We start from the raw sequence: 24,769 nt of genomic DNA, 5'->3' as shown, positions 1-24,769 counted from the left end.
GAGAGCGAAGCGTTTCAGAATATACGCTCGTTAAAGTAACATGTGGGAACATAACATTGTGCATCATAAACTTAATAATTCAAGAACAAAATTGAAAGCACTAAAAGAATATAAATGATCAAGAATTTTGACTTTTCTTTATCGGCGTCTCGACACATGTCTTACGGGGGTGGTGAAAATAATATGATGTGTTCTCTGCGGGGAAGAAAGTAGAGAAAAAAACAAAGGACAGGAGACTTCAAAGGGTACGAGAAGCCATAAGAGATAGAGGAGGAGGGGGTGTGGAAAGGAGACGGAGAGAGAGGTAGAGATGGGTGTGGGGAACAGAAGCCATGATGTAAAGCTAATGAACAAAGACCCATGTAATTAAAAACACCCTCTCAGTCTTCTCTTCTTTTTTATTACTTTCTACATCATCAGTGAGTTTTTTGGTCTCCTCCACTGTCGTTCATCTCTCTCACCACCACCACACCAAGGCTTGTATTCTCAAACACTTATGCGTTTTACCGCCACTATTTCAAAAGGCTTTATTTAAATTTACACAGGTTCTTAATGTGTTTTTTTCCGGTTCTAGAGGCAGAGTGACATGATTTTTACATTATCAACTAAAGCAACACTCTTGAAAACTTGGCCTTGGAAAATAGTCGTGGTGAGAGAGAAAAGCGTTTCTGAATAATGACCTTACTAGCATCCCAATTATAATTACAATAGACAAATGTTTTGCACCTAGTCTGCTTCTCCAGTATAATAAGAAAGAAAAGCACCCACCACCACCACTACTACCACCACCATTACCACCACATCAACCGCTATGTAAAAGGAAAAAATAATGGTTAAGTCCGCTGGCTCTCCGTTCTCCGCTTCCCCTGAATGAAGTGTAGGCCACAAGTACCTTCCTTTGACTCTGGGAAAGCAGTGAAGGAGCGAGTGCGTGTATCGTGAAGCGTGACTGATGGAGAGGCTTTCAGGGACGCGGTTCTTCGTCAACTGAGTAACAGTCTCTCTCTACCTCTCTGTCTCTCTGCGGGCAGCTTCTTTAGTGCACGTAAGGGCGCCGCGTGGGACTAGGGGAGAGGCTTAGCATTGCTGCAATAATCATGACGGCCCTCACGGAGACTTAGAGGCCGAGGTTTGTTGACATATCGTTAGCGCGGCGCTGTTCGGCTCCCGCCTGGCTAGCAAACCTTTGTCTCACTGTGCGCTGCGAGACGGGGTGGGGTGGAGTCTGGTGGGGTGGTGTAGGATAGGGTATGGCGGAGCTGGGTAGAGTGGAGTGGATTGGAGTTGGGGGTGGGATAAGGTGAAAGGCGTCGCGTGCAGTGGAAAGCGTTCGGTATGGATGAGTATGTAGCTTTTCTTAATGAGTGTGTCTAACGTCCATATTTTCGGGAGCGTGAGTTGGCAAATGGTCTTTAATCACTTAGCTGCTACTGGCGCACTGTTTACTTAATTTTACTAACGTTAGACAAGACACCAGCCGTAGGAATATTATGAGCCGCTCCATAGTTCACCTCTTTTGCTCATTGTTTGTTAGTGACGCATTGTTCACTTCACCTGAATAACCATAGTGATGAAACGCTTTGCTCTCTCACCATCACTGATTTCCAAGAGTCTAGATAAAGATACCCATGTTTTTAAGAATATTTTTATAGTTCTGGTGATAGAGTGGCAAGATTTCCAGTTTATTAAAAGGAAAAGTTGTCTTGAAAACCTTGCTATTTGTCTCTGTAGCCTTAGAAAATTCTCCTGGTGAGAAGGGAAGGCGTTTCTGAATACGGGAGGAACTGTCCTGAGGTAAGACGAGGCAACATAGACCTAGAGACATTTAAATTACTCCTTCAATTGACTTCTTTATTCTTCATACGACCTTATTCCCACTGTGTAGTAGAATCAGCCACTCGAGCCAACTTCTTCCATCTATTTTATTCTCTGTTAAAAATCATGTTTTGAAATATACTCTAAGCTAACAATACAACACCTTCATTCATTCATAGCAGGTAAATGGCTCTGTAGTGTAAAATGACTGGGATAATTTATTTTTGATGTCAACTAGTCTTTTGTCCCGCAGTAATTCTATAGAAGGCTCTGAAGTCATTAATGTATAATAAACTCAACGTGGTTCCGAGTGGTGATAGAGCTTCAGTTCAGGTTTAATTTATTAGCGGTCTGAATCAAGTTCTATTATACCATGACTTGCCTTATATTTTGGTCGTTGTTTGGAGCTTTGATGGAGAAGGGATTTCAGGGACGCCATATTGACAAGGAAAATATACTGCTCTCTAGATTGACTCATATTTTAAAGATAGAAAAATATTGAAGTTTTACCGAGAATGAGCGAGTGAAAATGAGAAATTGTTTACTAGATTTTCAAAGCCATTGTTGTATTGAGCGTCTCTCTCTCTCTCTCTCTCTCTCTCTCTCTCTCTCTCTCTCTCTCTCTGCCACTCATCTCTTCCTTCTCGCCCTTCCCTCAGTTTCCACTCCACTTCTCCTCGACACTTTTCCTCCTCCTTGACCTCCTCCTCTTCTCTTTCCGGCTGAGAGTCTTGCATGAAAACAAGAGATCACTAATTAAAATATGGTGAGCTGGTTTCTAATTCCGGTGACGTATTCAAGAGGTTATATATCCGAGATCGTGTGTGTGTGTGTGTGTGTGTGTGTGTGTGTGCGTGTGCGTGTAGGTATTAGGGCCATTGTTGATAGATTCTATGTCATTATAATCTCACTAATGTGTCTCTGAGTGTTGGAATAATTACATGACTTTCCCGCCTCCTCCCTCTCTCCCTCTCTCCCCTATTCTAATGTCCCAGTTATTACAGATTAATGAATAATAATACGCCAACTCTATTATGACTCCACGCTTCACCTATTGGGCCATGCTGGACTGATTAATTATCGTATAGTAATAGTATTGTCGCGCCATATGAGGCAAGGGGTGCGCTTTTTGAGGCATTAAAAGTATAAGCGTGGAAAGAAAAGGTGTTTTAAAGATAATATATTGGGTTTTCTATCACTGCTTTATTTTTCTCTCCTGTATGATCGAGAAATGTTGTAGTGCTTTACTCTTCAGTGCCACGTTTTCATATTAATCATTCTTATTATTTGGTGATCTTATACAGCTTCAGATTTTGTGTAGGTAAAGAATTAGGGAAAACTCAGGCCATTTATCTTTTGACCTCCATACACCCTTCCTAATGTCAATAAAAACGTTTAATCGTACTCAAAACTCATGGTAAAAATGCGTCTCAGTACTGAAGGAATTAAAAGTCATATATAAAGCTATAGGAAGCCATCAAAGCCTACACGTTGCAGTTTCTAAATATTTACCGAAGTATATCTTACCTGTTATATTCTTCAAATAGACAAATTGGTAGAGAAAAGAGCAACTACCAATTCTTATCACCCCTTTTTTCTATTATTCATACACGTATAATAACACTAACATCTTAAAAACTTTCCCTTTACGTGGTATGACACTCAACAGGCAGAGGAAGAAACATAACTACCCTTTACATTCATTACTTCATCTCCTTCACTCACACACATGCGTAGTTGTAGTAACCGATTAACTCCCTTTCCTCCACGTGCCGCTCTTACCTCATTGTCACAGGAGTCACACACACATACACACCTGCAGTCCTCGCTCATCCTCTGAACCTCACCTCGCTGTAGTTCACTTCCCAGCTGCTTCCTGTCATTGCTTCCCCGCTATATACGTCTTGACACGCTATTATGTCACCCCTCTGACGGTCACACTGCCACCGCCTCATCTTAGCTAGTCGCCCACGTGCTCATCTCGTGTTTCCCTTATGTCATTTGCTCTAAGGATGTGATTATCTGTCTTGGTGTGTTTGTCTCTGGTTTAATGCCACCCACACTCTCTCTCTCTCTCTCTCTCTCTCTCTCTCTCTCTCTCTCTCTCTCTCTCTCTCTCTCTCTCTCTCTCTGGTTGGTTGAATAATGAGAGAGAGAGAGAGAGAGAGAGAGAGAGAGAGAGAGAGAGAGAGAGAGAGAGAGAGAGAGAGAGAGAGAGAGGGAGGGGGCGGAGGCACTGAGGCATAAACGCGAAAACATGTAAGCTGACACGCGTGGGCGCCTCAGAGTCACGTAGGTGGGAGCGTGGTGTTTGTTTGAGTGATGGGAGACGTCCGGTAGAAGGAATCTGTGGGGAGGAATCTTAGCTATCCCAAAATTTTGCCGCGCCAAGGAAGTTGAGGTGAGCCGAAGTAAGATGATGCGACTTTGATGGCGAAAGAATCTACTGATATTAAAACTCAGAAGGGAAGGGAAGGGAAGTGAAGGAAGAAAGGACAGACGTTTTTATGTGTGACCATATTCTAATACACTTCTCCTCACCTCCACTACTTTTATGGGTTTTGAAAATGTGTTTTTGATTCTGCAGCCACTGATAAGCTCTTCTACACTATCAACTGGAGAAACAGTCTTGAAAACTCAGCTGATCATCTCTGTGACGTTTGAAAACAGTCGTGGTGAGAGAGCTGAACATTTCTGAATTCAAGCCTTGGTGAATTTGGTGAGTGGTGATAACACAAGCACTGTCGAGAGTTATTTAATTGAGGGAACATAAACAGTGGCAAACATTGATGCATCACTGACGTAATTAAAAACAGGGATGTGTGTGAAGGTTGAAGGCAAAAAGTGACTTTACATTTCAAGGAAAGTATTGCATGTTTGTCAGTGTGTTTTGCGTCAGAACTCAAGCCTGGACTGGACGGGTGATGAAAAATGTCTAGATATGTAACTGAATTAATAGTTTTTGAAAGGCTTGGCTTCATTCAGTGACCCTTCAGCGTTCAGCGCCACGGCAGTGTGTAAAATTTTATTTCCATTTTTATCTTGACTATATATTTTTTTCTGTCACTGTGTGTCTCTTTAATGTTTTTCTCTCTTTTTCTCTGCCTTTCTTTTGTTATTATCCTTTCTCTGTCTTTTGATTTCTCTGTAACACAATTATTGATTTATTTACACATTTTTACTAGTTTTTGTTAGCATAATTAATCTTCATATCAAAATAGAACAATGACCATGTCCGATAGCGTTAATAATACACCACCACCACCACCACCACCACCACCACTATAACAACATGAACAACAAAACCTAAAAGACTCACCTGTTACACGAACCGCTGCAGGATCGCTGAGGAGCTACAATGATTTAGAAGGCAAACATATCAAAGCCAGTATCGACAGTTTGGTGTATCGGGAACAAATCTTCCCTTAACCTTTTCAGTATCAGGACTTGTTTTCATACCTATTCTATTTACTATTTGGTGATTTTATACAGTTTCAAGAATTTATGTGGGGGATTAAGATAGTGAAAAACCTCGCTACTAATCTTCTGACCGCCGTGGACCCTTTCTAATGTAAATAAAATCGTCTAATCATACCCAAAATTCATGGTAAAAATGCGTCTCAGTACTGAAGGGGCTAATCCTTGGAAGACGGGAGGAGGAAAGAGAGCAGAGAGCTTCGTCCCTCACGCACACCAACATAAGTATGGTAAGGAAGGGAAAAAACAGGAGGGTAATTAGTACACGGTGTCTTTGAACTAGACTTTATAGTTTTATATATACAGGATCGAACTCCAACTTGTCAGGAGGTGGAACACGTGTGACGGATATACGTGATATAATGAAGAGGTAAAAGGAGAAACACAAGGAAAAGCGATAAATGTTTGTTGTGGAAGACGAGAAAAATATATTATTATCCTCTTTGGTTTTGCACCGCTATATTAAAGCTTGTTAAATAAAGTCATCTGTACTACATTAGAGAAGAGTATATAAAAAAATGTCCTCTTGGTTGATATAGACTGATTTATATGCTACACTTCGTATTTTTTTTGTAACGGGGAAGAAAAATATAAGGAAAACAATTCTTCATCTTTGTTTTCCGCTATTTTGAAACCAAGAAAGAAAAAAGAGAAAAAAATCCCTGTTGCCCGCCATGTTTTAGGACAGGGAAGGAAGAGAAACGAACAATATATTCTTTGTTTTCCGTTGTTTTTGAGACGGAAAGAAAACTAACAACGGTATTTTCTGGTATCGCATGGACTGGGGCACAGACAGTACTTACCTCACCTCTGCCCAACACACACAAGGGCATCTGGCACTGTCCTAATGAAGTCAAGTCATTAGTTAGTTTTGGTTAAAATTTCATTCCCACGTCATGTTGTCTGAGTGAAAGACCTGTGAAGAGGGAACCGGGACACGAGGAGAGCTGGAGGGATGACTTCATTAGGACAGTGCTGGGCAGAGTGTGAGTGGTCGCCGTGCTGTGATCTGCTATGTATAATGGGAGCTTTTGGCAGTGTCAGGGCGGCCTTCACTAAATTCCTGAGTACCTTTAATACTAACTTTGCCCTTCAGGATACGAATGCGAGAGAAACATAACAAAAACTCTATATGAAACCAATTTTCTGGGTATATTTGGTTTTTCTCCTATTTTGATATCGTCGTTTTGGTGTGTTTTCTTGCAAATCTTGAGCCTCACACTTCACTGTTTTCCAAGACTTTCAAGACATTGGTTTTATTTATTTCCTTCCTGGTAACACTTGTACCTATTCGATATTCTCTCCGTGAATAGCCAACCCAGAAAGAGAGAGAGAGAGAGAGAGAGAGAGAGAGAGAGAGAGAGAGAGAGAGAGAATCATACAAACTTCAATCAATCGCAATCAGCCACAAATATCCTTACAAAAAGTGAAGGAACACCTTTTTCTTCACACACACACACACACACACACACACACACACACACACACACACACACACACACACACACACACACACACACACACAAGGAAGGATCAGCACGGACCGCAAATTCACACCGATATTTGTTTTCGGCTCCAGAAGTGCAGACCTGCGGGTTTTCGTGGCCAAGAGCTGTCCTCTAAATTTTTCACTAATAGCTCTTGGTTTTTCTCGTGCCTTTTACATTGTATTCGAAGAGGAGCGAGGGAACTTACTGGTTAGGGCATGCCATATTCTCTCTCTCTCTCTCTCTCTCTCTCTCTCTCTCTCTCTCTTGATGATAACGGCTGTGGTGGTGCTGGTTTTTGCTGTTGTTAAGGCGGTATTGATGATGGTGGTGAAGGTGTAGTAGTAGTAGTAGTAGTAGTAGTAGTAGTAATAATAGTAATAGTAGTGGTAGCAGTAATAGTTGTTGTTGTTGTTGCAGCAGTAGTAGTAGTAGCAGCAGCAGTAGTATTAGTAGTAGTAGTAGTAGTAGTAGTAGTAGCAATAGTAGTAGTAGTAGTAGTAGTAGTAGTAGTAGTAGTAGTAGTAGTAGTAGTAGTAGTAGTAGTAGCAGTAGTAGTAATAGTAGTAGTAGTAGTAATAGCAGTAGTGATAAAAAAATAACCACAGCAACAACAATAACTCAAGTACACAAAAAAAGCCTAGAAAACCACCACCACCATCACGACTACCATCACCACCACAACCAGCACCAACAACAGCAACGATAATCAACGTCACATCCAATTAGGGTCTTGTCAAAGGAGTTGAAATTGCCTTTCCCGTGGCAAGGAGGGGCTCGTGATGGGGGAGGCCTGGGAATATCGATGAAGCAGAGGAGGAGCGGCGGAACGAAGGGCTGGAGGGGAGGTAAAATAGAGGAGGTAGAGGGAGGCACGAGAGGTAAAAGGGCCTGAGGTATGGATGGGTGCGATGACGGAGAATGATAAGGGGTCGAAGGTGCCACAGGACGTTTCAAGGGTGAATTGGTGTGTCTGGAGTCGAGTGCCGGGGTGCCAGCGGTCAAGAGGGCCAGCGGTTGAGTCATTAGGTGCCCTTTAATTGGAGAGGCATCGTTTTTTGTGTGTCTTTTTTTTATTGCGTTTCACCAGACAGCCATTAGTTAGGTAGGGATGATTTTTTTAACAATTGTGATAAAATATTCTCTCTCTCTCTCTCTCTCTCTCTCTCTCTCTCTCTCTCTCTCTCTCTCTCTCTCTCTCTCTCTCTCTCTCTCTCTCTCTCTCAGGTAAATGTTAGGGTATCATTTACAAAAAAAGGGAAATAAGTACTTTTGGTCACAAATACCATTCTCTCTCTCTCTCTCTCTCTCTCTCTCTCTCTCTCTTTTCCAGTAAACATTAGGATATCATTTAAAAAGAAGGAAATTAGGTACTTTTGGTCACAATCAGCATTACTACGTCGTCTATCCACGAAAACATATACACATAGCAAGAAGAAAAGCTTCAGTGTATTACGAGAAGATTCAATTAACAATATAAGAACGTTCAAAACAACTAGAGCCTCATAAATAGTAGTTGACCGAGAGTATAAAGCTTGGCAGGTATTAACAACAGGTACACTCAGAGCTCTTCATTTACTTATCGATGCTCTATAGAAAATACTGAAGTTTCACCTTTGGGCAACACTATGGTCACGGTGATTTGGAGGTGGAATGCTGTCAAGAATGCAATCAGTGATACGAACATGTATGGATGGAACTACAGGCATCTTCGACTCTGATCATAATTCCTCTTTGCATCTGGCACACTCACTTTGTATAATTTCCAAAACAGAAGAGTACATCGTTGTCTCTTCCATTTTGCATCTGGCACACTTCATTTACGTGTATATTTTCAAGACAAGAAAGGCCCATATTCTGAAACGCTTTGCTCTCTCACCATAACTGTTTTCCAAAGGCTCCAGTTGATAATAGTCGTGTTTTTAAGAGTACTTTTATGGTTCTGATGATGCATTGACAAGATTCCTAGTTTATAAAAAGGAGAAACTGTCTTGAAAACCCACTTAATTGTCTCTGTGGCGCTGAAAAATCGTAGTGAGAGGGGAAAGCGTTTCTGACAACAGGCGTATGTCACATCGCATTAGCATGACTACTTTATCCACTTCACCATTGGGCGTTAGCTGGGGCAGTGTCCGCACCTTATCTGAGAACTCTACACGTTGCTGTCTCTTCTGACGCCTCCTGTTGATGGTCCAGGAGCCGCTAAAGCAACAACCAGTCAGCGTTTCCGTGAGGCTAATCTGATTCCGATTTTTCCGAGCTATGGTTTCCTTCCCAAGCCTCGCTGCTCCCAAAACTCCTCTACCCGAGCTGCTGTGTAGAAAGTATTATGAAATGTTTGCATGTATAAGCCATTTGGAAAGAGGAAAGGGGATTAGCACGAGTCGAAGGCTTTGGGATTTGCAGTCTGGCGAAGGTCACGGAGAGTCACGGAAGAGTTGTGATGCCTAAGCCGCCGCCTCTCTCTTCTCTCGCCTCGGTGACTCGGAAGGATAGGCGTGCTTTGTTTGCGACGCTCTGTGCTGTGAGGAGCTTATCTTTCCCGGAGTGGAATTGATTCAGTCATTAGGGGGTTTTGAAAAGAAGATTAGGCAAGTTTATGAATGGGGATAATTGGTGGAAATAGGTATGTTATTTAGGGAGCGCCACGTGTAGGCTTGATAGCATCTTGCAGCTTCTCTTATTTTTTTTTCATTTTTCGATATAAGATCATTTTGTGGCGGTCATCACATCGCATTTTTTGATACCGTATTATATAATTTAGAGTGCATTTTGATTTCGATATTCCAAGTTTTTTTTTCTTAAGGTGTTTAGAAGCTCCAAAAACTCTTTACTGTAACACTGAGAAAGTTAGTATTGTTTCCATTATTTACACAAGGGAGTGTGTGGAGGCAGAGCTGGGCTGGGCTGGAGTGAAATCGCAGCATTTCACCTTACATACACACGTACATGCACGGGTTCACATTTCCCCGAGAAGGGCTTAGGATGGGATAGGTTTGCTGAGATGTAGGAGCGACGCTGCAGCCAAGTGGTGCTCGGGAAAGAGAGGAAAGCGTTAACGATTTTTTTTTTCCCTATCCTCTCTCTCACTCTCCTCTTCCTTCTTCTCCTTTACGCTTTCAACATTTTTCCTTTGAGCTCTCCTCTTTCGTGGCCCGTCTTCCTTCTTCCTTACATTTCCTCCGTGCGTTGTCGCTCAGGAATATGTTGTCATAAGGATCATCTGCGGGAAGGACAGAGACTGAGACTGAGTGACTTACATGCACAGAACCATAGCAGAAGGATTAAACTTTCACCAGCATTCTCTTTAGTGTCAGCCTTTGACTTTAAGATGTAAATCAATAAATGTTGAGAACTGTACTTTGCAAGGTAAATTTAAGTACATATTTCTTTGGAAGAGAGTTCAGTTTTACAGTCTATACAACACATTTCTCTTGGTACAGTACATACCTCTTCTAAGGACAGCGGGTTCCCTTTCATTTTGGTATCTATGCTGTGGTAGCGCTCTGGGGAGGAAAGTTTATAGGTCAATACATAGCATGATTGAGTTACCCACTATACATTGATCCTGACGTCAGTATGTGTGTGAGTGAGTAGAGAAAATGTATGCCTGTGCACAGAAAATAAATAGAAATATAGATAGGTATATTCACAAATGGCATAGAAAGAAAAAAAAAGGGTTAGTCACTACGATTTTTGCATAATAACTGCACTTATTTCCAAGTTTAGTTAGTTTAACCCTTTAGCTGCGATACGAAACTACGAGAAACATAGAAGTAATACATGGTGTCTTTATAAGCACTCACAACAAAGAGAATAAGTAATGATGTCTTAAACTAACTACTAATTAAGGTTGTACCGAATAGGAATGAAAGATTAACCCTTTAAATACTGAGACGCATTTTTACTTTAATATTTTAGTATGATCAGACGATTTTATTTGCATTAGGAAAGGTCTATGGAGGTCAAAAGAGTAATAGCCAGTCTTTAATATTTTAATCCCAATAATGTGTTTCTGAAGTGTATAAAATTGTCAAATATGAAAACGCGTCCTGGTAGCGAAGAGATTAACTAACCCCTGACAAGTTTTCATAATTATTCTGCTTACTTTTTGGTGATTTCATACAGCTTCAGAAACTTATGCGGAGATTAGAATAGTGGAGACTGGCCATAAATCTTTTCTCCTCCATAAACCCTTCCTGATGTTAAAAACTCGTCTTACCATACCCAAAAACGTCCCAGTACTGAAGGGATTAAGCCACAAGGCACTTACCGTGGGCGAGGTGCAGTCTGACAAGAGCCATCAGAAACGCCTCCGAGGTAAGAATGCGATTTTTGGCGAACCTTAAGACGAGACACTCCAGCACCTTGTTAGACACAGTCACCCCCGCCTCCCACAGCGCCGGCCGCAGGTGGTAGGAGGACGTCTTGCCTGAGTGGCTTCGGTCAAATTTAAGAAATGCAGTCTGAAGAAAAAGAAAAAAGATCATGTGATACTGTAAATTTTTTATATGGTTTCATTTTTAGGTGGAGGAAGTATTTTAAAGATGATTGATTGAGAGAGAGAGAGAGAGAGAGAGAGAGAGAGAGAGAGAGAGAGAGAGAGAGAGAGAGAGAGAGAGAGAGAGAACTATGTGCCCCTCTTACATAAAAATCTGTTGAGTTGTTCATCTGTAACTTGTAAAATTTTCACGCAGTAAGAAGGTGGTAGTGCCGATCAGCGAAGTGTCTCGGGAACGCATCTTTCATTCCTTAATGTGCCAACACGGGCAACAACTCCCTGCACACTGCACAAGCCAGGTGTCTCGGGGTGTTAGGGGAGTGGGGGGATTAAAGAAGAGGAAAGCGTCCTGAGAGGGCTGAAGTAAGTAAAGGTTAAAGAGTTTACCCAAGCGCCGCTCCATGCATCACTGCCCGCTTGGGAAATATACTTGTGCATGTCCCTCGCCAACCACACAGCGGTGGATTTGATGTTTGTTCCTTGCTGCTTCCACGGGGAATAGAATAGCAAAGGCCACTTAAGATCTCTCTACGTTAGTTTTTCAATGCACGATCTATAGTTCAGGGTGCAAATGTTTGGTCAAGTGTCTTTTGCTGAGAATGTCGCGTTAAAATGCTGTTAAAGTAAAATTCATATCAGGTATTAATGTTTATATGATTTCTTGCATCCTTAAACGGGCACTCGTGTTCCTTTGAAGCAACATTAAGTAGGACGATGCCAGCAGGCATCCCGGCCTCATCAGGTCATTGCTCTTACCTTCCAGAACTGGAGCATCAGCAGGAGCCCTGGAAGATCGACCAGCGCCACACGCCCGCTGATGTTGTAGTCTCGTAGCATGATGACGCTCTTCACCAACTCCAGCGTCGGCTTCTCGACCAGGAACTCTGCAAGAAAAAACGTTCACATTGCCAGCACTTGTATGTATAAGTGACTTAATGACCGTGTGTGTGTGTGTGTGTGTGTGTGTGTGTGTGTGTGTGTGTGTGTGTGTGTGTGTGTGTGTGTGTCTTGTCTCTCTTTGATGAAGTGAAAGCTAATTCCAGTTAGATGGAAAATGGGAATACTGCATTTTCGTGAATTTCAAGGAGGAAAAATTGACCAGCATGAAGTGCAGTGCCTAAATGTAGCTAGCGTCTTATTGTAATGATTATCTTGAAATAATTTAGAAATTATGCCAGACTTATTTGAATATCCTCAGGAATTCTCATCACCTTTCTTGTTTCTTTGCTGCACAACTTTGATACTAAACTACCTCCATTTCATTTTGTGGAAATAAAAATGTGTTTTCGTCAAAATTTTGAACTATACAAGTATTGTAACTGAAACCGGCATTTCAATAACGCACCGTACCAAAGAAGCAAAGAAACTAGAAAGAAGATATAGAAAATCGTTCTCTGCGAAAACCTTAATAGGAGTAGCAAGTGGAAAAGCTGACAATGAAGGAGAAATGTAGCTATTGTTGGAGAGTGTATAGTGTCTCCCGCTGAATGAATGTCTATATTACTGTTGTCTAGGAGGATGAACCACGATCTTTTATTACTTTCGTGTGAATAATTTTAGACTGAAGGAAACCAGATGTAATGATCATTTTAGTTCATAGAAAACCTAATTAACGCGGCGGCTTCCCTTCCTTTGACGATTTGATATTAAAGCTTATTATGAAAGGAGAGAGTACGTGTCCTATAGCAGGGAAAAGGAATTAGATACTCGGGAAAAAAATAAAGGTGACTATTCAAAGGAAGGATGAAAGAATCCTATGAGAGAAAGCTACAAAATATCAAGATTCTTTCGGATATTCTTGGCATTCATGAGTTTGTGTAATTCACTGTTTGATCTGCTGCAGTGTCTGACGAGACAGCCAGACGTTACCCTACGGAACGAGCTCAGAGCTCATTGTTTCCGATCTTCGGATAGGCCTGAGACCAGGCACACACCACACACCGGGACAACAAGGTCACAACTCCTCGATTTACATCCCGTACCTACTCACTGCTAGGTGAACAGGGGCTACACGTGAAAGGAGACACACCCAAATATCTCCACCCGGCCGGGGAATCGAACCCCGGTCATCTGGCTTGTGAAGCCAGCGCTCTAACCACTGAGCTACCGGGCTGTGTGTGTGTGTGTGTGTGTGTGTGTGTGTGTGTGTGTGTGTGTGTGTGTGTGTGTGTGTGTGTGTGTGTGTGTGTGTTTATAAAGACTTACGTTTCCAGTGAGTCTTCAGGAATTTGTGGAACAGATGTGGATCGAGTTCCGGCGGATATTTGTGTAGAAGCTTCTGTAGCATCGTTCTGCCCTCACGCTGGGGAGGAGAGAGGAGAGGTTATACGCACACACACACACACACACACACCCACACCCACCCACACACACACACACACACACACACACACACACACACACACACACACACACACACACACACACACACACACACACACACACACACACACACACCACTAAGATTAACCATTTTAGTACTGGGATGAAATTTATGTAGAATTAGACCATTTTATTGATATTAAAAACGGGTTATAGAGGTTAAAAGATTAATGGCCAGTGTCTTCACTATCTTAATTCCTCACATGAATTTCTGAAGCTGTATAAAATAACCAAATAGTAACTATAGTGAATATGAAAACGTGTCATGGTACTGAAGGGAGTTAGGCAAAACGAGAAAAGAAGATCGTAAGTAATAAACAGTGATTTTCCTTTGCACATATCTAATAAAAGTAAATCCTTGCCGTCCTGTAGAGATGAATGATGAATGAAGCAATCGACCTACTGGAGGAGAAAGGAATTCTAGAAATGATTCAAGAACGGGAATAAATAGAGGCTCTTTCTTCACTGCCATCGCCTTTGAGTGGGGATCTTAGGAGCTAAAGGCGTCAGATATACGTGGATAGTGAGAGGGTTTCATTCTATTTTTTAAATCTTGAAATTCAGTTCACGTAGGATGTACAAATGAATATGAACGATTTTGTGTTTGCTTTGAGTATTTTTGTATGTTTCGAGGATTAAGTTTATAATTGTAATAAGAAAAGGTCAAATTAGCAGTTGTTTGATCACCAGTTACGATGTGATTAGAAGTTATCTTGTATTAGAATTCATTGATTCCTGAGTATATTGCAAGATAAGCTTTTCAGCACTCATGCATGTTTTTACCTCTGGCCACAGTGATTACCGACGCACACATCTTTCATATCCACCTGGCTTCACTAACCCGCGAGAGGGAGCGTAAACAAGGAACTTAAACATCTAACTAAAGTAAATATACCTGACCAGCCAGCAAGAGTATATTCATTTCGATGACTAGACCGCAACATACGAAGCGCTGGCGGGGTCGTGAACCTTTCCGAAGATACACACACACTCACACTGTTGGCAGACAAAGAGCAGACGAACACAAGACTCGCGTTACCAGAATGCACCGCGAGAGTCTGAGTGCAGCCAGATGAAATGTCAATAGCGTCTGGTACTTGAGGGAACAAAAGTTGGCCACGTCACCGTTAAAGAAAAAAATGACATGAGTGTTTGATAATAGCAAAGTAATATAGGACTGCCCTGTTTGTCTTATACATTTGAATGAATGCTTATATAAGAAACACATCTAATGCATAACGAATAATCACATGTTGTTTTCTTTATACACGTAAAAAAGACATGCATGTTTACTAATAGGAACAAGACGGTCTTACTCTTCCCACTCGACTAATTTGAGTAAACAGTCATTAAGAAACAATGCTGATCCATAATAAGTTAATAATAGAAGCTGTTTTCATTTTTATGCATATATGTGTTCAGGTCCCGCATCAGTCTGCAGAAAATGGGAAGAGGGGAATAGATAAAGGGGGAGGAAGAGAGAGAGAGCGCGAGCCTCAGCGGGTGCATCAAATATTTGCCCTCCGTCACGGCGACGCCCCTGCCACAGACGAGAGGATAATGACCACCCCTCCCATTCCCCCTTCGTTAGCTGGGTAAACACGGCAATGGCAGCGGTAAATCTTCACGCACGCGCCAGACCCGAACATAGAGACGGCGGATCCCTAGGTCTTCAACACACACACACACACACACACACACACACACACACACACACACACACAGCTCCGAATTCAGAAACGTTCTGCTCTCTCACCACGACTATTTTCAAAGGCCACAGAGATGATTAGCAAGGTTTTCAAGAGTATTTTTCCTTTCAATAATATAGAAAGTTCGTCACTCTGCTTCTAGAACCGTCAAAATTATCTTAAAAAATCGTGTATATTTAGATAAAGCTTTTTGAAATAGTGGAGGTAATGCACAGGAGTTTTTGAGAATATGAGCCACACACACACACACACACACACACACACACACACACACACACACACGCACACACACACACACACACACACACACACACAGTGTTCTCTTTGAAAGCATCAATAGGGACATCGTGAGATTAAGGGATACGTATTTGTCAGAGTATTTTACGTATAGGCCAACTTACTCTAAATATATTCTGTTAATGCAAAGCACAAATGTGAAGGTTCTTCAAAATCTGTCTCTGTTTTTTTTAAGTTAGTATTCAATATGTTTAGATAAGTATTGAATGGGTGAGGTAATTTTACTTTATTGTTATATTTGTAATGTAAATCGGAGCTGTGCTCCATACATTTTATAAAGTCTGAGCTACTAGATTCATTCATTCATTCATTCATTCATTCATTTATTCATTCATTCATTCATTTATTCACACACACACACACACACACACACACACACACACACACACACACACACACACACACACACACACACACACACACACACACACACACACACACACACACACACACATACTCACCATCTTCATCCCGTCGTCCAATCGTTCCAGACTAATGGACCGGAATACCATATTGTCTTCATTCACCTCCCTGATGGTGAAATAATTATAATAATAATAATAATAATAATAATAATAATAATAATAATAATAATAATAATAATAATGATAATTTTAATAATAATAATAATGATAACAATGATAATAATAATAATAATAATAATAATAATAATAATAATAATAATAATAATAATAATAATAATGCAGGTGAGAATATTGCTATCAAATCCGCTTAGTTTTATTCAGAGAGAGAGAGAGAGAGAGAGAGAGAGAGAGAGAGAGAGAGAGAGAGAGAGAGAGAGAGAGAGCCAGAGAGAAACGATTAAAGCAAGGCAGGAATATGAAAACCTGCTATACTCTACAAAACTCACGCGTACATGTAGGAAAGGCGTGGTCAATTTAGAGAGCTGCGTACGGCCAATATACATAAAAAATAACCGTGCGGAGAGACGTGAAGGTAGGAAGGAAGGGGCAGTTCATATATACAGAGAAATAACCCTGGGTGGTCGCTGGTTCCATGATAAGCTGGGTGGGGGAGGAGGAAGTAATGGCAGAGAAGGAAACGTATAGAGTCAATATAGTCAGGCATGGGATGGGATTAGTATTAAGGGCAGTGTGTGAAAAGTACTCGGGGAAGAGGGAGAAGCAAGGGAGAGAGAGAGAGAGAGGAGAGGGAATATATGCACTGTACAGGAGCGAGGTGTGTGCGTTATAGTAAAAAGCAATGGGATAACAAGACTCGCGACTGACTTCACTTTTTTTTTTTTTTGATGAATCGAGATAAGTAACCGTTAGACTGAATTCTGTCACCGACTTTATAGAGTAGAAAAGTAACAAAGTCAATTTCACCAAACGCCACGCACCAAATATTACTCTGCTCGTCGGTAAGAATTCGTAGTAGGAATTTTGCGTCGCAGTTTGGCTGGGCTGTGTGCGGCACGACCATGTAGTCCCCAGGGGGCAGCGTGAAGAAGGTGACTGTCTCCCTCGCCAGGCTGTGAGAGGTCACGTCCATTGGTTTCTGTCAAGGGAAAGTGAGGAATGTTACAATAAAGATGGAAATTAATGTAGACTCTCACAACTCCTCTTAAAATCGGTGTTGAGTGTTATTGGGTGTGTTATGGGTGTTATTGGGGTTTATTGGGTATGTTATTGAGGTTTTCACGGTGTTTAGATGTTATTGAATTGTTATGGGTGTGTTCCCGGGATTTTGAGTGTGTTTTGAGGTGTTTTAGTAAGGGTGAATGGGTGCGCTTTTAGGTGTGTTTTGGGTGTTACCGGGGTTTTGAGGGTGTTTTTGAAGGATTATGGGAGTTACTGGGGTGTTTTGGTGTGTGTGTGTGTGTGTGTGTGTGTGTGTGTGTGTGTGTTTCCTTACGTGTTCGGTGACGAAGGCCGGCGTGAGTCGGGTCATGTTCGGTGGGATCTCGTACACGGCAAAGCCAATTGGATGGAGGTGGTGGCGCCTCTTGGTGTCCTGCGCCGAGAGGAACGTGTCGTACTGCTGCGTCACGGACACCACCACATGACACTTGGACAGACCTGCGCGGGGGATCTGCACGTGGAACTGGGGATTCATGGCGGTCGTTTCTGCATCGCCAGCAAATCGTGTAGAAGGAGAGAAGAGGAAATAAAGTAAATAGGTGCTTTTATACTACATGAAATGAAAACATGAGCCGTTCCAGTTCTTGAGACTTAAGTGAATGGAATGCAGAAAACTAACTTTACCTTTCCATTTCTTTTTTATTTTATTTTTTATTTTTTTAATTTTATTTTTTTTTTCCAGTATTCAGAAACACCTTGCTCTCTCACCATCGATGCTTTCCAAGGGCTCCAGTTGAAGATACTCGTGTTTGTAAGGACAATTTTATGGTACTGGAGATAGATTAGCAAGGTTTCTAGTTTATTAAAAGGAGAAACTGTCTTGAAAACCCGACTATTGTCTCTGTGGCCTTAGAAAATTGTCTTAGTCAGAGGGGAAAGCGTTTCTGAATACGGGTTTTTTTCGTCCCCGCTCCTTTTGACTGAGCTCTAAAATAACAAACCTGTGTGCTGGGTGCCGCCCCCCGCGTTGTAGCCTCCCCGCCACCGCCGCCTGGCTAGCACGGCGCGCCACGGCTTCTTGGAGTGCAGGGCGGGCTCGTTCATCCAGTCATCGGGGCCCACGTGCACCAGGTCCAGGTGGGTGAAGTGGCGGGCGAAATCCTCGAAGGCCATCCTGTAAAGCAGTGATGTAAAAGTAAAGTCTGGGTTGAATGCTACAGCTGCATATGGCCTCAGCGCTCATCTCCGTCTCACTAGCCTTAACCCTTTCAATACCGGGATAGATTTTTATTTTTACCTTGAGATTTGTGTATGATTAGACCATCTTATTGACATTAGGAATTATCTATGTACTTCAAAAGAATAAATGCCATAGTCTTTACTATTTTAATCCCCCACATGGATTTCTGAAGCAGTGTAAAGTCACCATATAGTAACGAGAATTAATATGGAAACACATCATGATACTGAGGGGGTTAAGCGTGTGGTGAATGATCTCTCTTACCTCAAGACATCGCAATATAGCCACTTCTCCACACTTATAAGTTCCTTCAAGTACATATTTATCGATTATGCTAGAAAAAGAATGAACAGCTGTGTGCCACTTGTCCCAGATCAGATTCAAGCCCGGCCCCGTGGATTTCTAGCAAGGCCAGTTACCCATTGCATTACAGAAGTGTATAATGAGAAGGGAATCTTATGAGATATTTCCATAAAATTGAGTTGCTGTACTTATATTTTCTAGCCCACTACGATTATCTGTATGATGATTAGGAGGGAGAGAGAGAGGGGAGAGAGAGTGTGTGAATATGTGTCTGTCTATATACACATGCGCCCTACTCACCAGAACTCGCCGTCATTCTTGACCCGCACGGAGAGCAGCACTTTGTCCCGTTCTGAGAGGGAATCCCACTCCCAGGACCGCTCGCTCCACGGGCCATTCCATTCCCCGCGGCCCCAGGGGTTCCGCAGTCTGGACGGGGAAATGAAAAAGAAGGAAAGAGTAATATGTATTTCAGAGATAGCGAATGTGAATATCCCTTGTTTGTCGTGATCGCGAAGCTCCTATAAAAAATATAAGGAAAAAATAATACAGCGCAGGAAACGACAGTCCTGCATAAAAAAAAAGGCGAGGGAATTATACTGCAGAGGAGGGAGGGAGGGAGGGAGGGAGGCACAGCTGGGAAATGTGTTAGGAGAGAATATTTAAAAAGCAAAATAGAAATGCAGGGTTTTTGCAAGGGAGTACTTCTATGCATACTCATACATACACGTGCATGGAGAGAGTTGTCTTTGTTGTGATTCTCTTTTAAAAAACGCATGACGATGAGTAAAGAGTAAAGCGAGTGATGGATGTGTGATCGACGTGTGATAGATGTGCGTTCTTTACCTGTAGCGATTTCAGGAGAGGCGAGAAAGGAAGGATAGATACACTGGAGGTATGAATTGTGTGTGTAAATAGATAGGTGAAGTGGTAGTGGCCTGTGGTAGATGGTACGCATTTTAATAGTGTTTGAAAATGTACAGAACAAAGATGAAGGTTTAAGAAAGTTCAGGAAAGAGGAAAAATACTTTGACAATTATAAATGAAGCTCTTGGTAGTGTGATGATGGTGACTACTACTACTACTACTACTGTTACTTCTGCTGCTGATGATACTACTACTACTACTACTACTACTACTACTACTACTACTACTACTACTACTACTACTACTACTACTACTACTACCACCACCGACATTTCCAAACACTGTAGGTTGACAGGGCCATGCTAAGACCCACCTGACGAGGGGCGTCTCCCCCAGCTTGGTGCGCACCCTGGCCAGGCCCGTCACACTGTAGGCGTGTTGCGTCACCAGACCGTTTCTCAGGCGCAGGTTTCTCTTGTTGTCCTTTTCCTGCAAGTCACAGTATTGAATTAGGATTATTTGGTACATAATAACGTTAACCCCTTCAATACTGAGAAGCATTTTTACCTTGAGATTTGTGTACGCTTATAACATTTTATTGACATTAAGAAGGGTTTATTGAGATCAGCAGCTTAATGGCCACAGTCTTCACTATTTTAATCCCCCATATGAGTTTGTAAAGCTGTATAAAATTACCATATAGTAAGCAGAATGAATATGGAAACGCGTCATGGTACTGAAGGGGTTAATGATATATAGTTTTTTTTTTCTTTCACACAGTATAAGGCTCCTTTGTTGATATTTGATTAGGAATTCTCCGTATGTGATAAGACTAAGAATAATTTGCAGTTCACATATTTCTTCAGCAAAGTATAAAGTTAATAATTGTAGGTTTTCTTGCCCTTCTCCTATAAGTCATAAAGGGTGAATTGGAATTTCTTGGTATCTAATATTAAGAAGCAATTTTACACTTCATATATTTCTTGGGCATTGTATAAGATTAATGATAGTATTCAACAGTATATTTATGCCTTTTTCTGCTATTTTAATAAGCTTTTCCTGTAAGACATTCATGGCAGTACGGCTTATTGGTGTCACTGTGTACACATTACTCGCAAACAATAACAATATGCAGTTTGCGTGTTTTCTCTGCATGTAAAAAAGGAAAGAAGTAGCACGGGCATATTTTCTCAAGCAAATTTATGCCTGCATTATGAATACATTAAGGCGAGGAGGCGACATGTGCAAATAAATCCTCAGCGAAAACCAATATAGCACTTAACACTTTTGAGCCACGAGCGGGTGTTAACAGCAGCAGTAACTCTCACCAGGTGCTGTCACTCAAACACCCTCAGGCGATCAATCCAAGACACAGAGAGAGGAAGAGGGAGTGGGAGAGAAAGAGAGGGAGAGGGAGAAGGCACCAAATAACATCACCTAACCTTGTTTTTACTCTTGAAGCAACACGGAAAAGTGATAAAAACAAGGAAAAACATTATGAACAGTTAAGAGGGATTGTGTTTTACGTGCGGTCAAGGCTGGCAACTTTCCCAGTGTGGGCTTCGTGAGTTCAGTGTTGTTTCCTACTGAATCATTGTGCTTTATGGAATTTACGTTCATTATCACCGCACTCTCAAACAAATCCGGTGTTTTCCTCGTTGGCTTTTAACAATCTGCTTTACAGTTTTATTTCGAGTGGGGTATTCAAGGATATTTTTTTTCAGTTTTATCAGTATTACGGTAACAATTCTGCTTCATTAATGTAAAAAACGAACGAGAATCCGATTAATTACCTCTGTGGCTTTTGAAAACAGTTTAAAATTTCTGAGCCTGTAAAGAAATCCTCAGTAGCTTTTCAATACAGCTCTTGTGTTTTAGATTACGAGTTTAACTATTCCTCTTAAACAGAGTGAGAGAGCAATCAGAAAGGCATCGCGCACCAGGTTTATAGAAGCGATGAGGAGCGTTGAGCGAGGTACTGCAGAGTTGAGGACCTGGTACGTGAGAAACCTTTCCTGCATCGTGAGACTGAAGCTTTGCACGATGCCTCCCGTCAGGTCCTGCAGGGCCCTCGTGGTGAACCCTTTCTGCAAGGCTTCGTAACTCCCGTAGAACCTGCACAAACCATAGGATGATGTATATTTTAGAAGAGACGAGTGATTGATAATGGTGATGTTAGTAGGGATTTCTTAAAGATACGATGACTTCTGAGTGTGAGTTTAGAAAAAAATGTATGTTAGATATCTCAGAATACCTTTCTTGCAATGTTCATCTCTGTTACAGTTTGTCATTTGCTCGAAACTTCTTAAGAATATGTTTTAGAAGAGAGGAGTGAATGAGATTGGTAATGCCAGTGGGTATTTCTTAAACATCGCTAATTTCTGTGTTAAAAAACAATGTATGTTAAATATTTCAGAATACTCTCCATAAAATTTTCATCTCTGTTACAGTTTCTGATTTGCATCAAGCTTATGAATCTTATATAAAAATCACTAAGAATTTATTTAGAGTAATCTAATACGAATGTGAATTGAGCTTAAAACCTGACGCTCGCAAAATATTCCGTCATACTCCGAATTCTAATTAACAGGTAACTTTCACATTAAAGCAATACGTACTTGGCGTAAGCTTTCTCGAGGAGGGCGGCCCAGAATTCAGAGGGATCAGTGGAGTGTAGGTAAACGAGACGGCCCTTGAATGTGGGTAAGCGGTCGTCAATGATCACTTCCACCCACTCACCGAAGTGCCAGAACCGAAATCTGCCAGTGAAAAAGAGAAGCATATGTGAGTGCAAACAAATAAGAACATAATGGAAGTTATAAAAAGCCTTGGAAATGTACACGTGGTTTGTAATAAATATACACAGCTATTGTCACCCATTGTCCTTGTGAATAAAGTTTGTCTACTAATAACTGATAATGTTGAGCTATAATATATTAAGAACAACTACAGTTTGCTTTATGGCGTTTCTAAACAGTACTCAGTCACGTTCAGAGATAACGAATGATATACTCTAGTAGTTGTATCGAAAAAAAAAAAAGCCAACGTATTTTTGCATTCTGCGTAAAGGGTCAGTTGTTTTATTTTTGTGTGTGGAATGTGTTCATCACTGCATGCTTGATTGTGAAGAGCTGTCCAATCAGATTAATGTTTCCAGCATCCACTTCAAAACTTTGCAGTGTTTGTGTATTGTGTTTGTTTGTTCAGTGTGTGTGTGTGTGTGTGTGTGTGTGTGTGTGTGTGTGTGTGTGTGTGTGTGTGTGTGTGTGTGTGTGTGTGTGTGTGTGTGTGTGTGTGTGTGTGTGTGTGTGTGTGTGTGTGTAGGAAACTGCAACCTCAAAAAAATTGTGACATATTATTACAAAACTACCCAGCTGCAGAAAAGCCTATAAAATGTGGTCTGAAAATAATAAGAGGATCACGTGTGCAGTTTATAAAGTCCCAGTAATGATCTGCCAAATGGACTTTCACAAAACTGCAAAACATTGATTTTTAGAAAAAAATCAAAAGGGGGAGTATTTTCACCGCAGACTTGTATTTTTTGTATTGCCTAGTGAAATCAAACAACTGCTGGAACAAAAGGCAACGTTGAAAAAAGGTACTATTGAGAGGTTATCAGAAATAGAAGTAATTAAGAGCCACATGTCCTGCAGCTGTTTATTTGATTTTTCTTCATCGAATTGGGTAGTGAAAAAAAAATCAAACAACTAATGGAACAACAAAGAACGTTAAAAAAAGGTACTATTGAGAGATTACCATTAATAGAAGTAATGAAGAACCACATATACTGCACCTGGTTTTTTTATATTTTCATTTGGTAGTTAAGAAAAATAAAAGCGCTTTTTGAAATACTATTATTAGGCTTCCACGATCAAGAATAAAGCTGACTGATCTGGTTAAGTGTCCTCGTCCTCTTGTGGCCGAGAAATGTAGTTTGCTGCTGGTCTGAAGTAATTAGCTTCTCCCTTTGTTGGTGATCCGGGGCTGACTAATGTAGTTTGTCTGAGGGCGAACACCTGTTGTCGTTTGGTGACTTTGGGGATGCTTATAGTAGTTATATGGCCTCCTCTGTATGTTATCTATATGAGGCTGGCTGTCAGTTCTTGTGTGTGTGTGTGTGTGTGTGTGTGTGTGTGTGTGTGTGTGTGTGTGTGTGTGTGTGTGTGTGTGCGTATTTGCCTGTCTGTCTGTATATAAGTTGGTGGAAATGCATTTGTCTTTGGTATATACGGTATGTTTGTGTGTGTGTGTGTGTGTGTGTGTGTGTGTGTGTGTGTGTGTGTGTGTATGATCTACCATTCACTTTGTCCATTTTAACAAGGAAGTATGACGGAGATTCTCATTAACATCACTTTTTCAAAATTTCCCATGTCTCTTTTCTTTTTCTTTTCTTCTTGCCTCTTCGATGTACCGTCGTAGTGTCGGTATTCCTGGGAGAGAACCACGTAAGTGATGCCATTAAGTGGGAATCAGGTTACGAAGGTGCCTCCTCCACGACTTATCACATTGATTTTCCCATTAGCTAGGCCTCAGAGCAGGGGAATGTGACCGCCCTTACCTTCTGTACCTCTGAAGTTCTGCTGTGTCTGAGTATACTGGTCCTGTCTATGTGCTTGTGTACCTAAGGTCTCTTTTGCTTCTCCAATCAGTGCTGATATTGATATGTACATTTCTTTACACGTAGAAGCATTACTTTATCACTTTAACCACGAGAAACATTACTCAACCACGGCTTACCCACGAAAAACATTACTTTTATCACTGTTTACCCACGAGAGGCGTTAATTTACCCATGACAACCATTATTTTACTCCAATTTTAGCTACGCGGACTATTACTTACCACTGTTTTAGCTACAAGAAGCATTACTTTATCAATTTGTTACCTGAAGATCCCGCAGTAGGTGTGGTCGAAAGCCTGGTCGGGGGGAACCACTCTATCGAGGAATTTCGGGGTCAAGGTGAGGGTAGACACCGCCTGCACCAGCCACGTGTCGCCCAGCTCTCCCTGTTCCACGTCAAATCTCGTCGCTCCATCGGCAATGAACTTCGGCCGAGCACAAACTTCCTGTGGAAAAGAGAAAAGAGAAGATAGCGCTCATGCCAGTGTATATCTTTCTGTACAACATTGCAGTGTAGCTAATATTG

At 41.4% G+C, this 24,769-nt stretch overlaps 1 protein-coding gene and 1 long non-coding RNA gene across 9 annotated transcripts in view; one reads left to right on the top strand and one right to left on the bottom strand.

Annotated features, from left to right (window-relative positions):
- Positions 1-24,769, top strand: part of LOC123504253 — a 204,212-nt gene that overhangs the window by 77,110 nt on the left and 102,333 nt on the right. For all 3 annotated transcript variants that reach the window (XR_006674773.1, XR_006674774.1, XR_006674772.1), the window contains exon 3: positions 12,044-12,197. This is a non-coding gene — a long non-coding RNA (uncharacterized LOC123504253). The remainder of the gene's footprint in view (positions 1-12,043; positions 12,198-24,769) is intronic.
- LOC123504251 (calpain-9-like) overlaps positions 8,066-24,769 on the bottom strand; it is a 177,513-nt gene continuing 160,809 nt past the window's right edge. For all 6 annotated transcript variants that reach the window (XM_045254633.1, XM_045254635.1, XM_045254634.1 and 3 more), the window contains 14 exons: positions 24,508-24,689; positions 22,241-22,381; positions 21,563-21,737; positions 19,996-20,111; positions 19,056-19,184; positions 18,214-18,386; positions 17,547-17,758; positions 17,032-17,189; positions 16,130-16,199; positions 13,486-13,582; positions 12,037-12,164; positions 11,053-11,245; positions 10,230-10,285; positions 8,066-10,002 (listed from right to left, as the gene is read on the bottom strand). In XM_045254633.1, the coding sequence (XP_045110568.1) occupies positions 9,976-10,002; positions 10,230-10,285; positions 11,053-11,245; positions 12,037-12,164; positions 13,486-13,582; positions 16,130-16,199; positions 17,032-17,189; positions 17,547-17,758; positions 18,214-18,386; positions 19,056-19,184; positions 19,996-20,111; positions 21,563-21,737; positions 22,241-22,381; positions 24,508-24,689 (1,857 nt within the window). In that variant the 3' untranslated portion in view covers positions 8,066-9,975. The remainder of the gene's footprint in view (positions 10,003-10,229; positions 10,286-11,052; positions 11,246-12,036; positions 12,165-13,485; positions 13,583-16,129; positions 16,200-17,031; positions 17,190-17,546; positions 17,759-18,213; positions 18,387-19,055; positions 19,185-19,995; positions 20,112-21,562; positions 21,738-22,240; positions 22,382-24,507; positions 24,690-24,769) is intronic.

This window comes from Portunus trituberculatus, chromosome 15 (genome assembly GCF_017591435.1).
Source record: "Portunus trituberculatus isolate SZX2019 chromosome 15, ASM1759143v1, whole genome shotgun sequence".
In the NCBI taxonomy this organism is placed as follows: domain Eukaryota; kingdom Metazoa; phylum Arthropoda; class Malacostraca; order Decapoda; family Portunidae; genus Portunus; species Portunus trituberculatus.
This window is presented reverse-complemented; position numbering and strand designations above follow the sequence as displayed.